At 46.7% G+C, this 16213-nt stretch overlaps 5 protein-coding genes across 5 annotated transcripts; 2 read left to right on the forward strand and 3 right to left on the reverse strand.

Moving 5' to 3' along the window:
- Positions 1–109: 109 nt before the first annotated feature.
- Positions 110–973, reverse strand: GL218_00859 (Cyanophycinase; the record flags this gene model as incomplete). The annotated part of the gene is made up of 1 exon (XM_033577306.1): positions 110–973. One exon carries the CDS (start codon positions 971–973, stop codon positions 110–112), a length of 864 nt encoding a protein of 287 aa, XP_033442325.1.
- Positions 974–2736: 1763 nt separating this feature from the next.
- Positions 2737–4415, forward strand: GL218_00860 (Maltose permease MAL31; the record flags this gene model as incomplete). Its single annotated transcript, XM_033577307.1, has 2 exons — positions 2737–3016; positions 3106–4415. 2 exons carry the CDS (start codon positions 2737–2739, stop codon positions 4413–4415), a joined length of 1590 nt encoding a protein of 529 aa, XP_033442258.1.
- A 929-nt stretch (positions 4416–5344) lies between these two features.
- GL218_00861 (uncharacterized protein) lies at positions 5345–8015 on the forward strand (the record flags this gene model as incomplete). Its single annotated transcript, XM_033577308.1, has 2 exons — positions 5345–5770; positions 6432–8015. 2 exons carry the CDS (start codon positions 5345–5347, stop codon positions 8013–8015), a joined length of 2010 nt encoding a protein of 669 aa, XP_033442259.1.
- Positions 8016–8746: 731 nt separating this feature from the next.
- On the reverse strand, positions 8747–10293 carry GL218_00862 (putative oxidoreductase OrdL; the record flags this gene model as incomplete). The annotated part of the gene is made up of 3 exons (XM_033577309.1): positions 8747–8895; positions 8964–9932; positions 10023–10293. The coding sequence occupies 3 exons, from the start codon at positions 10291–10293 to the stop codon at positions 8747–8749; spliced, it is 1389 nt and encodes a 462-aa protein (XP_033442256.1).
- A 1549-nt stretch (positions 10294–11842) lies between these two features.
- Positions 11843–13693, reverse strand: GL218_00863 (Nitrosoguanidine resistance protein SNG1; the record flags this gene model as incomplete). The annotated part of the gene is made up of 5 exons (XM_033577310.1): positions 11843–12211; positions 12410–12721; positions 12842–13267; positions 13323–13528; positions 13588–13693. 5 exons carry the CDS (start codon positions 13691–13693, stop codon positions 11843–11845), a joined length of 1419 nt encoding a protein of 472 aa, XP_033442257.1.
- Positions 13694–16213: the final 2520 nt, after the last annotated feature.

Consider the following 16213-nt stretch of genomic DNA (forward strand, 5'->3'; position numbering starts at 1 on the left):
AATAATATACCTAAAGTTAGGTACCTCCTAGGTAATTTATTGATTGAAGGGAAAGGTAAAGGCCCCCCCCCCCCCCCTATTTTAACCCTCAGCTTATTAATGATTATATCTAAACAACCACTTGCCGCTTTCCAAGATCATATTTATCTCCATCCTTGAGGAAATAAAATATTGATGAACTATTTGGAAGATGCTTTAAATCACTTCCCTCTCTCGACCAGAAGCTCCCATCGTAGATAATCACGTAGGTACCTCGGTACACCTCAGCATCATTCTTAGACACAATAAGTGCAGTATTCTCATCGATAGCAATGCCCAAAAGTTCCGGTCGAACCTTAAGGATGTCGAACATATCGAACTGACGGTTGCGTACGAGTACGTGTTGGTCGATGGCAACATCTTTCACGAATCCAAAGCCTACTTGGTGATCGCCCACTAGGATCTGATTGTTGGCCGTGTCACCGCGGGCAAGAAAACTGCCCTGGATAGATGCTCCTGCTGAGCTTCCGCTGACGACGCCGCCGCGGTCGAGCACCTCGTGGAATAGGCGTTCCGTAAGGGTACCGGCGTACGCGTCAACGAGACGCCATTGGCGACCGCCTCCGAAGAATACACCTTTAGCAGCTCGCAACGGAGCCGCGAACTCTTCCGTATCGGCGACTTTGGGGTCGTATGTATGTAGAACGGTGACATTCTTGGCGCCAAGTCTCCGAAACGTGCCCGCCGCAGCGGCATCGTCGTCGTAGGTGTCACTCCCATCGGCAGTAGGGATTGTGACAATTGGAGCATCTGGTCCGCCGGCCAGATCTATGATGCGCTGGTAAATCGCGTCGTCTTGCGCGTTACCCCCTATAATTACAAGCGTTCCGTTCTCGGGACCCACGTACGGTGAGGTTGAGCGCCGCTCCATGACCGGACCCGCGGAGACGAGAGCGGTAAGGGCTAAGGTCAAGTATTGAATAATGCTTTTCATCTTTACTGACTGCTGGAGACAAAACCACGGCTAACGAAAAAGTTAGAGTAGGAAGCGTCACGACATTTATATACACTTATTACTTCGTTCGGATGTAAAGAAAGATCCGAATACTTCCCCACTCTCCAAGTGTTGAGCTAGCGAGACCTTCCTATTGTATCTTGATTTTGACCCCGACAGCCAACCGGATCGTCTAATGCAATGTCGTGCAATTGAGAGTAAATATCGCCATCTATGGCGAACATTTTGAAGTGGACCGACTAGACACTACCATTAAGAACTTGCCAAAATCAATTATCTAAGGAGGCTTTTTCTATAAACGACTAAGTATTAATTACTGCCTTGGATAAGACTATTCATTAGGTACGTACGTATACTATTAGAATGGGTAAAGATCCATGATATTAAACTAGATTTTAAGCTGGCGACTGTCTATATAAGACTTGCATGGAAGACGGCATAGTGAATTTCGTGCCAGCACGAAATGATTCTCATCTAGGGCTGAGAATCAAGCCAAAGGGTGAGTAAACAAGCAATAATACATAAGATCCCATAATAGAGGATAGCCGCTGCAGCAAGCCTATGCCAAGTGATGTTGAACCCCATGTTGACTTGAGGGTTGTCGAAGTGGTAGATATTGACACGGAGGATGCGAGTAAGAATTGTAAATATAACTCTAAAATACGAAGAACCAGGGAACGACCTAACGTTGGGCTATCATATGGTTAAAACCCTTTGTCTTCGATGTCACAGTGATTTGGGATTCTAGCAAATGGGACACAATAGACAATAACAAAGAGCAGCTTCAAGTTCTGCCACGTTGAATAAACGATAGCTAGAAGAGGATTACGTATACTGTTTTAAGGTGTAGTTAATGCAATAAAGAAGCGATTACTTCTGTAAGCAGGGGAGGCGTTGGCACTAATATTGCAAGCAATCCACTATGTAGCCAGGGTAGGCCTCGAATACTACACAGCTGCATCGCCTACTGTAAGTTAAGAGCGAAGGAAATTACTTAAGGGAGCTTTCAAGAAATATAAAAACCAGCTTTCTCGGGCCTAACAATAGCCTCGTACTTGGTTGTGGTGAGTACAAATCTAAAATAAACGGCCTGTTACGCATAGCGGCCCGTTCGTCTGATGAGGTCCGGGATTCTAGGAACGTTCGTCTGAAGATTACTAGACGGATTAGTTATCTCGATAATATCGTCCGTGCGATTCTTAGAATCTTATCAAATCTGTATAATAACCACGGAGAGATATAAAACAGGTAATTATCATGTCTTTTGTGGCTAGATTTTGGTTCACTTTCGTGGCGTGAGAATACATACTAGGTATATGGGCCTGATGGGTTAGGTATTTATTTAGTCGTGCGAGTTACACATGTTTGATATCTAATCTACATATATACATTATACATAAGGTAAACCCCTGCTACGTTGCATGCGCAGATCCTTTATAACCTTCTTCCATACATACATACCACATTCCTCCGGACCCCTGATTTCCCCTCATTTTAGTCTTCCGCAGCCGACCTATGAGGCGAGGCATTCTACCGGATCAGCCTGCAATTCTTGGCCCTGTTCCGGATAACGAGGCTGGTCGCAATCTGTATGGTAACATGGATGGAAGGTGAACGATAAGGGAAAAAGCAGATGCATGAATGAATGCATAGGTAAGGTAGGTTGGTATGTAGATAAAATGGACACGCGATCCCACCACTACGGTACTTTCGCAAATACCTCTGCGGACAGTTCTAGCCCTATGGATGTCCCTCGTGTAGCAAGCATCGATAAGACGACTACGATGGTCGCGCAAAGCGACGGGCCGTCGAAGTCGGGCGGCGCCGATGTCGCGTTGGCTGAAGCCGTGCAACGTGAGCATGGCTTGTCGTTCTGGGAAGCGGTGAAACTATACCCGACCGCTGTCGGCTGGTCGGCGTTCGTCTCGATAGGTGTAATTATGTTAGCTTTCGATCCTCAGATCGTTGGGAATATGTTCGCCATGCCCCAATTCCAAAAGGACTTTGGGTTCGAGCTTGATGGTAAAGTATGTGGCTCTATCCATTGTCCATTACCTACCGCAAGAGTGAGACGGAAAAGTAAAACTAATATAGATATTCTCTCCTGTTAGTATGTCATCTCGGCCGCGTGGCAAACTGGTCTATCGTTGGGAAATCCCCTCGGACAAGTCGTTGGCGCATTGTTCTCGGCCTACCCCTTGGAGTTGTTCGGCCGCAAGTGGACGTTTTTCGGTTGCATCCTCCTGACGGCATGTCTCGTCTTCATCCAATTCTTCGCGCGCTCCCTGCAAGCTCTACTTGTAGGAGAACTGCTGGGCGGGCTCGTGCTGGATGCTTCGTAGTTATCGGCCCAACTTACGCCTCTGAGGTCTGTCCCATGGCACTCCGTGGATTCCTGACCAGTTACACCAACCTCTGCTTCGTTACGGGACAACTTCTCGGAAATGGGATTACGGCTGGAACGGCCTCGATCGAAAACCATTGGGCATATAGTATACCGTTCGCGCTTCAATGGTTCTGGGTTTTGATCATCATTCCCGGGATCTTCTTCATCCCAGAGTCGCCGTGGTGGCTGGTGCGAAAAGGGAGAATGGATGATGCTAGGGACGCACTGCGCCGATTATCATCCTCAAAAGTAAATGTCGACGCCACATTGGCTGTCATCGCCGAAACTGATCGACTCGAGCTAGAGATGGAAGCAGGGAGTACTTACCTAGACACTATAAAAGGAATAAATCTACGGCGGACTGAGATCTCTACCGGCGTGTATACTACGCAGGTCCTGAGCGGTATCTACTTGATCAACTATGGGACTTATTTCTTTGAGCAGGCAGGACTGCCGACTCAGGCTGCATTTTATATGGGCATAGGATTTTTGGGTGTGGGTTGGGTTTGCACTGTGTTATCCTGGTTCCTCATCGCTCGCTTCGGCCGAAGACGCATATTCAATATCGGATTATCTGTTCTTATCGTTCTAATGTTCATAATTGGTATCCTGGACAGCATCCCTGACCGACCTTCGGGTGTGGCCTGGGCCGAAAGCTCACTCATGTTGGTTTGGAACGGTGCATACGACCTATCAGTCGGACCTATCACCTTCGTGATTTTAGGAGAGTGTTCCGCCACTCGTGTTCGATCTAAGACGATTGCGGTGGCCACAGCGATACAAGCGGTGTTTGGGATCGCAATGACGGTTGCCATTCCATATATGATTAATCCAGCAGAGGCGAACATGCAGGGTAAATTGGGATATTTCTTTGGTGGGTTGGGAATTATCTGTCTTATTTGGTCATACTTTCGGATTCCCGAAACGAAAGGGAGAACATACGAAGAGTTGGATATTTTGTTCGATAGGAAAGTTCCTGCTAGGCAGTTCAAGGGATATCAAGTGGATGTTACTGTCATACCGGCCGAGAGTTGAGTGTAGCATTGCTGGTATTTATAGCCAATATTAGATTATTAGATGAGATTACGATACTATTCATATATTTTAATTAGAGTCTTTGATATTATAAGCATTAGAAATTAGAATACTAGCCATGGGAGTAATTCAAGCTAGTCAGGTGTATAAGTGTGATAGTTGTGTTGGTTAGGGTTAAGCTGCGATGTACATAGTAGGAACGTAGGTAGGAATTAAAGTCGGAGCATGGCCATTTGATTTGGACAAGTAGATTTTGATAGTTGATGATAATAAAATTTAAAATATATAATATGATTCGTCAAGTTACTAATTGAAGATATTGAATTTGTTTCCAAGAGAAACTACCAAGACGAAAACTAACCACGCTATTCTCTTAGTGGCTTAGCCAATTAATTATACTATGTATTTCAAAGGCTAGCATTAGGTAGGTATCGATTAACCCCTTACTTGTATCTCGGCTTTTTCTTAGCTTTAGATCTCATTCCCTTAAGAGCCATCGTTGTTTTATTGTTATTGCACTACGTTACGATGTCCCGACAAAATTCAGTACGAGCTTAAGTGCCTTGATATATACCCTAGAAACCGTCCACAAGATCGTTTGATTAGTTGTTCGACAGGGTTATGACTGGAAAAAATGGACCGCAACTCCACATCGTGACAGCTATTTATTGCACACAGCCCCCTAAACCCTTGGCGGTGACATTCATTCTCCAGTTAGAAGGACGAAGGACTCTACCAAAAGAACTTATGTCATTCAAATTAACTATGCTATTATATAAGACGGCTATAGTTTGAGATGCTCTAATTTGTCTTATGCTTTTATTAACGATTCTATTTACATCTAGATTTATTTGGCGTTTTTTTTCTAGCGTTTCGAGAATAGCGGGCATGAATTACGTACCATACACAATTGATTGCGGTGAGCGATAATGAATACAGATTACAACCTCGACGAGCTGGACACGGCTCTTAGCGAGTCCCGCCATCAAGCTGCCGCCGTAGCCGGGCCTCCGAGTCGGCAGGAAAGTTCCCGCCGCACGGTATCTAGCACCCGGCGCGGCAGCTTAGTTCCCGGAATGGGTGCCCTTTCTTCGGCTACATACAGTCCGGGAAAACAGTACCAACGGCCCCGACTCGATGAACTAAACCTCTTCAACTTCGACCTCCGCGAACTCGTCCGCGATATTCTCCTACCAACAGGCCAAGAGACTCGCGTTTCGTACCACGAATATGCTGTCTTCCGGCCCGGTGAAGAAAATGAAGAGACCCGCTCCCCAAGCATCATGTCCGAAGGAGAGGTCGCACTACGGATGTTTCGAGATGCGGTTAGACATGGACATGGATTAGATTACGAGGTGAGAGAGATATGATATATGGCTACGACAATACTGCATTTCTTATCTTTTAGAGACAGTTGAGCTAGCTACCCGTACCCGTACCTTGGACATAGAGTGCGGTCATCCAAGCAATAAAAGAATGTAGGCTGATTGAGTGGAGTTCACACGCAGGGAAATTTCACTCCTGTGCCTAAGGGAAAAAGTTTGCTTCAGGGAAGAGTGCGACAAGTGTGAGTATACGTGGCTTTCCCTTTTTTCTTTTTTTTTTTTTAAACCCTTTCCAGTCCCAAAGTTCGAATCATCGGATTTTACTTGGAGCATGAGCTTTTCATAAAGACAAAGGCTAATTAGAATTTATAATAGAATTGCCCACCGACGTGCTCGCCAGGAAGAGGAGCAACACAACACGAATAGTACAGTTGATGGGTTGCATCTCACCGTGGATGATTATGAATCTTTAGGGTTGCATTCTGGCACCTTGCCTACCCTGCAACGGGTAACCCTTGAATCGTCGTTCTGGGACTCAAGAAGGGAGACAATGTGTAAGTGAATAACAGCACCACAACTCTTACTTAATATGGCTGGATAAAGCTATACCCTTTTTTTCTTCTTGGTGTACTCCGTAAATTGCACTAACATACATCAAGATTTAATCCTAAGTTTCTCCTCTAGTCCACAGCCGCCATACGACTTCCTCTCAATGGCGTACAGACTGAAGACCAGGACGACAACCGCTCTCATACGGCGGTCTTTTGATACAAGGTGGCATGCCGAAGATGCGTTGGATGAATACGAGCGCCGCCTGGATTCTTGTAGGGCACGATGGTCTCACCCGCTCGTATTGCCAGTCGTCCTCTTACAAGTACAGCTATTTCGCACTGAGGAGGCGGTGAACGCTAACAATGCCGAAGTGCTGGAGCTTGAGGCGCACGTCGATGCGGTGACGGGCACAATAGGGCGGGCTAACGCTGAAGCTTGGTGGCGGAATCACCAAGGAGAGAAGCAGCAGCATTTCAAGCCTTTGAAACGCTTCTCATCAAATCTTAAGGAGATGGTCGAGTCCAAGGTCGGAGGTGCACGACGAAGCCACGAGTTCTCTCGTAACGTTACGCCTTCAACTGCACCAGAGGTAGCTAGTTACTACGATCCCGACTACGTGCCGCCGCAGACAATTCACTTGATGAAAGAAGCCCACGATGTGCTCAAAGGAGCCATTCAGTTACTCGACACGCTGAGGTGGATGGAACGTGCGTTGAAACTCATCATCCAAGCTGGTGACGAGCTAGACATGCGCATAAAGGAATTGAGGGTTCAGGCAGTGGCAAGAGGGGAACTTAAGAGAGATGAGGCCGACGAAATGGATGACGAACTTACCGTCCACTGGCATGAGATCAGACAGTATCTGGACTGCACGTGGCGGCTCTGCACTTCACTCGAGACAGATCGACGTATGTCAGAACTACGCTGCCGGGCACAGATCGATATTATCTACTCGAAGATGGCGCAGGAGGATAACAACCTCAATGCGCGTATGGCAGTAGCGTCGACAAGGGACAGCTCTTCGATGAAGGCGTTGGCCGTGATCACCGCCCTCTTCCTACCGGGCGAATACATCGGTACATTATTCGGCGTGTCCATGTTTAACTGGGAGACAGGCACGGCAGGCGACCCGGCTATATCGGAGGACGCGCCTCAGGGCTGGCCGCATCCCATAGTCATGCCCTCCTTCTGGATCTATTGGGCTTTCACGATCCCCCTTACGCTGTTAATCGTCGGCGGGTGGCGTGCGTGGTGGGTTAACCAGGACCGGTATTTCCGCCGCCATCTTAGCACCGATCTTAGCGACGAGCGTTACTGGACTACCGACGGCCGTCCTCGCGATCTCGAGACTACTTTCGCGCAGGACTTCTTCAGCGTGCTTAGCCGGAGCGGCGCCGGGAGTACCTCTAACAGCACGATCCTCGGGAAGAACCAGGCCGTGCGGTCTAGGTCGGGAACTGGGCCTATGAGGGTGTCCAGCTTCGATATCAATCTCAATAGATCTCAAATCCGGACCCCTATCCCTTCTAGCTCCGTGTCCGGCCTGGGTTTGCCCAAGCACGTGCCCACGCCGAGTCTAGCTTATACTCATGTGGGCAAGGACAGGGAGACTACGACTGATTCGGAGCGTGAAGGTGAAGTTGGGGATGGGGCTATGCGGTTTAGACAGATCTCGTTTGCTAGAGGACCACGGATACGGAAACAGGATGAGTCTGCTGTTTAAAGGATGCTGTTAGAGATACCAAGTTGATTATACCGTTGAGATTGGCTATATATCTCACTATCTTATACTGCGCGGCCACTATAGAGAACCATAGAATAGTACCCGAGATAATCTTAAATTGATAATACAAGTTCGCCCCCCCCCCTATATTATTCTTAGGTAGTTAGATAATAAAATGTTTAACCATGTGGCAAAAAGGGGGGGCACCCACATCTATGTATCGTGCAGATATATTCCTAATTATACGACACTTCCCAATTCTTTTTGTACGTCGAAACCGATGATTTTGACACCTCGCCACGGCCTTATCTAACTCGCACGTCGCTTTTTCTTGCGACCTGTCGGATCCCAATGGTATCAGGCCCAGACTACTTTCTATACGTGCTCTTTTTTTTTGGCCGTCTCTAAAATAGGTAGCTGTTTTTACGTGCGATGTCTTACGATTCGAACCCATTACCTTACTGCTAGATCTGGTTTAGCTCTGGGGTATTTTGTTTATCTGGACTGTCGGTGTATACTGATTGTTGTTGCAACTGTTGCTATTTTGCGTTAATATTAAAAGATAGATAGGTAGTGTCCAATTGCACTTGTTTTACGTTAGCTAGTCGCCTTTATTGATATAATTTCCAAAAAGGAAATGTGGAAATTTTATAGATAATATCATAGCTAGATAAATAATAGTCTATAGTTTGATATATATACTTTTGAGGCGATATAGTTGTACCACTGGCTCAAAATACGGACCCGGAGACTCCCTTTTGAAGCCTTTCCAGACGTTCCTCGGTTATTTCGAAGCACTCGGGTAACCCAGTGTCATTCCACGAGCCTCCGAGTATCAACTTTGCGATACCCGGTGCGCAAGTGAATATCCTCGCCATACCTGAATAGGAGCACATATTAGTTATGAAGATATTTATCAAATTAAAGCGACTTGACTGTTATTCTTACCGTGGCCATTAAACCCAGCACAAACCCACTGTCCCGGCAGACTCTCTATCTTACCCACGAACGGAACCGAGTCCGTCGTCATCCCAATGATACCGGTCCACGTATGCAGCAGTCCCTCCCCGTGGCTCAGCCTCGCTTTCTCGCAGTCCGGGAAACAAGTCTCGAAATTGCTGACGGCGTCGTCGCGCACCTCCTCGTTGAAGATGCTATCGTCGGGGACTAGACGGCTGGTCGCCGCCGCCGGGCTGATGTTCGGGTTCGCGATCGGGGAGCCGAGGATTATGATCCCGTCCGGTCGCCGCTGGGCTACGGAGTAGAAGTGCTTGAGCGAGTGTCGCAGGGACATGGTGCTGGGGAGGATGCTGGACGAGCTAAGCGAAGGCGGAGGCACGAAGGCGTGTGCTTGAGCGCGGTTAGGGGTGATGAACTTCGAGAGCTGGGGCAGGAGGTGAGGCGCGAAGGCATTTGTGCAGTGGACTACCGTAGAGGCTTTCGTCGTGCCTCGAGGTGTGAGTATGTCCCAAGAGACCTGGTCACCAGTCGAAGAGGCTGACTTGGCTACTGAAGTAACCGGACAATGAGTAAACAACCGGACACCCTTGCCTATCGACTGCGAAAGAAGCCACTGGGCCAGCTTCGCCGGATGACTCGAGCCAGCCGGCCACTCGTAAGCAGCAAATGCTTTCTGCACGCGGGTCGCTTTCCGCGCTTCCTCCCCTTCGTAGAACTTGATGTGGGAGACGTCGCCTCCGGCCTCTTGATACTCTTTGAAACTGCGGGCGTTGAAATCGGCAAACTCCCGCGTCATGCACACGTCAAACGTCGTCGTCGGGTTGAAGTCGCACCGGACCCCGTGCTCCTCTACGAAGTCCTTGATCCGGTGGAAGACGAGCTTCTCGTTGGCGATTATCTTGAGCGCTTGGTCTCGGCCGTGCAGCTGCTTGTAGACTTGGAATCCACGGAAGGCGTCTATATACACGGTAGGTAGGTAGTTTAGCAATGTGAATTATATTATGTATCTAACCTAGGTTAGACCCATGATAATAATATTTAGCTGACCTGGGCGCACATGTCCTGCATTCCTCGAACTCGCTCCGCTGGCGGCTTCTCTCGCCTCGAAAATTACTATATCCCCTGCCGGCACGCCCCCCTGGATTAACTCGTAGGCAGTTAGAGCACCGGAGATGCCCGAGCCGATAATGGCGTATTTAGACCCTTCTGGAACTGGTTCGTTCTGATTGACGTGTAAGTAGGGGAACGAACGTGTAGTCTGCTGCCAGAATGACACGCAGGGGTTGGCCACTGGCAAGGTTATCTTTTGGGACTGCATCACTTTAAAGACTAGGTTAGGTACCTAATGTAGTATGTATGTTATAGATGAGTGGCGTGTATAATATAATATTTCCTCATATAAGCTATAAATTACTATTAGGCTACTCTTGGTTCAAAGATACGAGACGGATTATTATTTATAATAACTACCTAACCTAACCTACCTAACCTATATAATACCGAGCTCTTCTATGATACCTCTGCGGGGCAGCCGAAGGAGTGGTCCGACTAGACGATAAGCCTTTCTATACTGGTGTGAGGGGCCGAAGCCGCAGGATAGCCGATTACCTACCTAGTTCATAGACCCGCATGGTAGCTTTATAGGGTAATTTAATTGCGATTCGTTACTATTGGTATTAGTTCACTTAGAAGTTGATATTTCTATCCTTTAGGGCGGACTTCGACATGATTTAAAGTGGTAATTGAGATAAGGTGTTTACGTTTAGCGACATAGGAAATATACCTAATATACCTAAGAGCCAAGCATAGAAATCAGGTTGCTATGGAAATTATAAAGACTTGCGAAAATGATACTCATACACTTACATCAATCTTATCATGTCGCAATCGGGTCTTCCTATAAACTTGAATGAGTATTTATATGATTTCCTCCGATGGATAAGCCAGGCTCAGTGCATATAACTAAAGCTCATATGTATTGTCATCTATATAGTTCTTGGCATAACACTGAGCAAATGATGTGAAGCTTAATAGATTGCGATCATAGGCCCTGCTTATACCAACTCTTTTGACTTAAATATCAGACTTGATCAATCGCTTTAACATCATACAGTCATACCTTCGTAACCCGTGAGTCATTAGAATATGCTTGACATAGTTATATCAAAGCACTTTCATTTTACTTTTTATATCTAGGGCATTCCATTACCACGGACTCGTTATCGCGGACTCATAACCATGCTACCCACCCCCCTCTATGAGATATGAGAGCTACGAACAAAAACTAAACCTAGACTCATTTAGTATCTCAGAAACATGACCCCAAACATGGACTTTATTTTCAAATAATAACCTAAAAAGGGCAACACGAAGCGATAAACTTCACACTATTGTCACTTTGCGCTATTCCAGCCCTGCAGCCCGTGAAGTCATCTGGGCGTTCATTAGAGCCTACGCTACGGAACACCGTTGGGGCTGTCGAACGGCTTAAATCGGACAGACAGGATAAATGACCACCTACCTACCCTCCTAAATGAATACATGTCAGTTTTGTACTTCCTGTACATATTAGTCACATTCCCCGTTTCATTAAGAGGTAGATTTTGCGAAAAAAACAAATGCTTAATTCAATGTTAATACCTAATCTAAAGCATAAATATAAAAAACCACCTGCACAGATACCGGCTATATGATCTCTCGCAGGTTTCAAAATTCTTAATTAATGTTAATTCTATTCTATTCTGGTTCATGCTTCTTGTCTATCCAACGCCCGCTAGCTATGCTCGAAATGCAACACATACCATACATACATCCATCCATCCCAATATTATGTGCTTCTCCAATATTCCTTAAATTAGATACCTAATTTATACACCTCTCATAAACCCCCGCTTCCTGACCGGCGGTAACGCACCCTTCTCCTTCGGAACGACCTTCTTTTGGCCCTCGGCCCGGGCATCGTATACGGTATACGACTCGGCGGCCCTCTCGCCGTTCCGCTGCCCATTCTCCTGCCTCCACCGTCCGATGTAGCAGCAGATAGGGAACAGCGCAATGTTGATGGCGACCCACGCAAACAGCACCCCGAAGTTCAATCCGATCTCCGAGTGTAGGTCAAACAGAATTGACCGACTTGCTTGCACGACGTGATGCAAGGGCCAGGCGTAACCCCAGCGGAAGAATCCCGGTGCTAGCTCGATCGCGTAGAAGGCTGTTGACACGTTGGTGATGACCCACTGCGCGCAAGTTAGCAAGTTTTCTTTCTTCCTTTCTTTTCCGCCTCCTCAAACTTCGGGTAGATTCTCGGGAGTTATATAATAGGTAGATTGTGAGGTTGACTGGTGGGAATCAACGTCCCACGAGCGCAACAACAAACTTGAGGACGAGATAATCCGTGGAACGCAAAAAAAGGGGGAAACTTCGGCGGTACTTACAAAGATGAGCCAGCCGGCTGTCCAAGGCTGACCGATGATTATACCCATGTTCTCACAGGCGAGGCCTAGCGCACACATCCCGATGAAGTTTACCATCCAATAAACGGCAAATGAACCTCGGCCGTACGCCGTAGGATTAATCGCCGGCTCGGTAGGCGACGCCGGCGGATTTGTAAAAGGGATTTGAAAAGCGAGGGACACGAACGAGTATATGAGCGACACCAAAAAGTACGTCGTTATCGTCGCGCAAATCCGCCAGACTATGAGCTGCCAGAAGCGAAGTGGAGGGTGCCCCTTGGGAATGATGAATTGCTAAAGAGACGTGCTGTTAGCCTAGGTGTGTACACCTAACGGGAGGGAGCTGTAACGAGAACCGGCCCGATTCGTCCCGCGACAATTCGGTCGGTGAGTAACAGTTATTTATAGACATACCATGTGGATGGGTAGGAAAAAGGCAAAGGAGAAGAATGCGACGATGATGAGGTAAATCAGACCGATGCTGACCGTCGGTGTAGCGGTAGCAGGACCAAAAGGTCGCAAGTCGATGGACAAGGGAGTGACACCTGGACTCAGGGCCGCGGGTGCTTGAGCAATCACATCCCTATCGAGCGAGGAATTCGACATAACACTTTGAGTCCACGTCGGGCCGAACCTTGCTGCAAACTGAGCAGCGAGGGCATTCATCAGTGGAACGATATAATTGATGGTGGTAGTCTCCTGTCTCGCGGACTGAGTGATGAACTGGATAGCACCCGTGGGATCGTAGGACGAGTTTCCCGTTGCGACAGCCTCCTGTAACAAGGCGGTGGCATTCGGGTTGACGATAATAGCCGCCCAGCAATGCCAGTCGTACACGGCCTGCCGCACAGCAATCGGATCGTAGCCGAACTCGTCGGGTGACACGATGGTGTACCCCAACTTCCGCCTCACCGTCTATAACCTGCTGCGCGACCTCCGTTACTGTCGGTCCTACGAGCGGCGTCACGTCGTCGTACGGCGCCACCTGCCCGTCGAAGTCGACCACGTAAATTACTAACTTGTGGAGGTTCCCGTCGATGTGCGTGAGAACTCCCCAGTACATAGACAACACCGCTAAGATGAAGGTCATGAGCATCAATACTAGACAGCATGGTAAGCCTAATATTCAAGTCTCCCGCCAAAAGCTAGGCTAAACTAACATGTCCGAAGCCAGTTGGTGACCACCTCTCGCCGGACCTTATCCATCCTCGGATCCCAGAACCCGGCCGCTCCGGTGCGGCTCTTCATGCCGGCTATCTTCAACATACTCTTCGTATTCTCGAGGGGGGGCCTGAATCGTGCCGTCCGAGTCTTCCGTATCAGTTGCGTATCTTAACCAACTCGTCTCGACCATCTCTCTGGATGGGTCATCCCTAGCACCAACCACGGGGCTCGTAAACGAAACGTCTGAGGGTCTGTTCGGCATCGACATCTCTTACTACCTTTTTTTTTTTTTGCTTGACTACGAGATATTATGCCCAGGGTAGGGGATTTGTCTAATAAAGGAGCGAAACAGGGCCAGCGGTAAACCCTCGGAAGAGAGACTATCCCACGTATATAAAGCTACAATTCGATGTCGGGCTGGGCGTCGGCAATAATGAGAGGCGGGGGTGAGCCGCATATCAAATGCCGTCATTTCGTACTAAAAGTAAAAAAAAAAGGGGCTTACTGGTATTTTTTTTTTCTTCTTCTTTTCTTCAGATCGCTTTCGCGATGGAGATAGTATACATCGGCATAACGGTATAGCGAACTAAGATAACTCCGCTCGCGCGATCCTCATTGTGCTGATGTCACTCTTTCGGTTCCCGAGAGGTCGGAAGTGGCGGACCGACTACCATGTCTTTTAACGGGTAGTCCAGGGGGAAAGGGGAATGGGGGGGGAGGGGGAGGGGGGTGAAAGCTGAAGAAATCGATCCATTCATCCCATCCATAAGCAGATAAAGGTCCTAGATCTATAATCGATGGAGCGAACGGATCAATCGTCTTGCTAGGTATCTCGCAACTAAACTAATCAGGACTGGGCTATGTCGGGCAATCCTTCTTTATTGGTAACACCATCTCACACATGTTGACAAGTTGATTTGGCTTTAAAAAAGAACAGCGCATCTATAAAATTTTCTAATATTTCTAAAATCCGAAATGGCGACGTGGGACGATTATGTTTCAAAAACATTTGATTCATAACCCCTATTAGAATGAAAAGGAAGAAAGGAAAAATAAAAAAATTATAATTTACCACATAAGCTGGTTCACGGCTCAGCTAGCCTCGACATGGAATGAGCCCTACTATAGTAGTACAAGAAGGAAGTGTAAGTATATATGCACGATGTGTTATTGTTTGGTCTGAATTTACATACCACCGATAACACAATTATTCGCCAAGTCAGCAAGATAAAAAAAAAAAAAAAAAAAAGGAATTCCTGACTCGTAATCTAGAACGGCACGATGTCTCGCACCGGACTATAGAAGACGCCGCCGCCGTCATATCTACCAGCCAGCATGCGCAATTCCCGGTATCATTCCGGGAACAAGGCCATTTATACAAACGGCTTTGATGATGATGATGCAGCGGCTCACCGCAAAATGCACGGCAAGGAAAAAAAAAAAAAGAAAAAAAAAAAACGCTCTGCCCTCAAACCCGAGCCTTACCCAGCTGCGCGAGCGAGGGAACTTCCCATGTGCTACGTGACCAGCGAATGCTACTCCTCGGCGTGTAAAGCAGTGTAACCCCCAACGGCATACAAGTTAATGATTTTTTTGAAAAAAAAAAAAATAACCCCCCCCAAAAAAAACAGGCTAGATCTTGGCTTTAGGAAGAGAAGGAGGGGGGGATGGAGGGGTGGCGCTGGAGGATTCCATGTCATGTATTACTTACATACCTTACTTACTATTCTTTGTAAGCAGCCTTTCGGATATAATAAACGTTTTACTCAGCATTCGTGCGAGCCAATCGGTAAAAGCCTGTATGGTATGGTATGGTATGCCGTGGCACACCTTATCTCGCCGCCGCTGCTTTTGTTTTGTTTCGTTTCGTTTGGTTGGTTTTTTTGGTGCCTCTTTTTTATAATAATAAAATAATAATAAAATGAGATATATATATAAGAAAGTGACGTGATATTAGTATATGTGCCGATGTATGATAATCTTGCATATAAATATGTTTAGTTAGTTAAAAAGGACTTAAGATAATCTCATAATATCAGCTTGTAAACACGCGGGACCGAAACTTACATTGTGAGGTACTTATGGACGGCGATGAAACTTGTGATACGATGACAATGACAATTCTAAATAGAATCTGGTTAGAAATATAATATTTCCGAGTTATGGATTCTTTTTTTCTCTCAAGTAAGATTGGAAATCAACATACCCTGACCCCCGGGGTATCGCCATGTGATTACATGTAATTGCCGACTTATAAAACCAATCGACATCTACACTTTAATATCATATGCAACCCAATCGCTTTAATATGTAAATCTAAACATGCTTAAAGCTATTATATATATTGAAACGATTAGATCACATATGATATTAAACGTAGATGTTCATTATGTTAATCTTATTTTTTATTTTTGTTTTTCGTATTATGATACGAAAAACACTATCTACCTAGGTATTACCCTCCCTCCCCCTACCCTTGTTTCTCATAAGCTACGCCTGCTCTTCCGAAGCGCTTCATCAATAACCATGCTCTCCTAAAAGCTAACCTTAATAAAACAAAGTAAAACTCAATTGCACGCAATGATAAGTGATGTTAATCCACTCGAACCCCTCCTTTTCACC

Source organism: Daldinia childiae, assembly GCF_008694065.1.
Source record: "Daldinia childiae strain JS-1345 chromosome Unknown Scaffold1, whole genome shotgun sequence".
NCBI lineage: Eukaryota > Fungi > Ascomycota > Sordariomycetes > Xylariales > Hypoxylaceae > Daldinia > Daldinia childiae.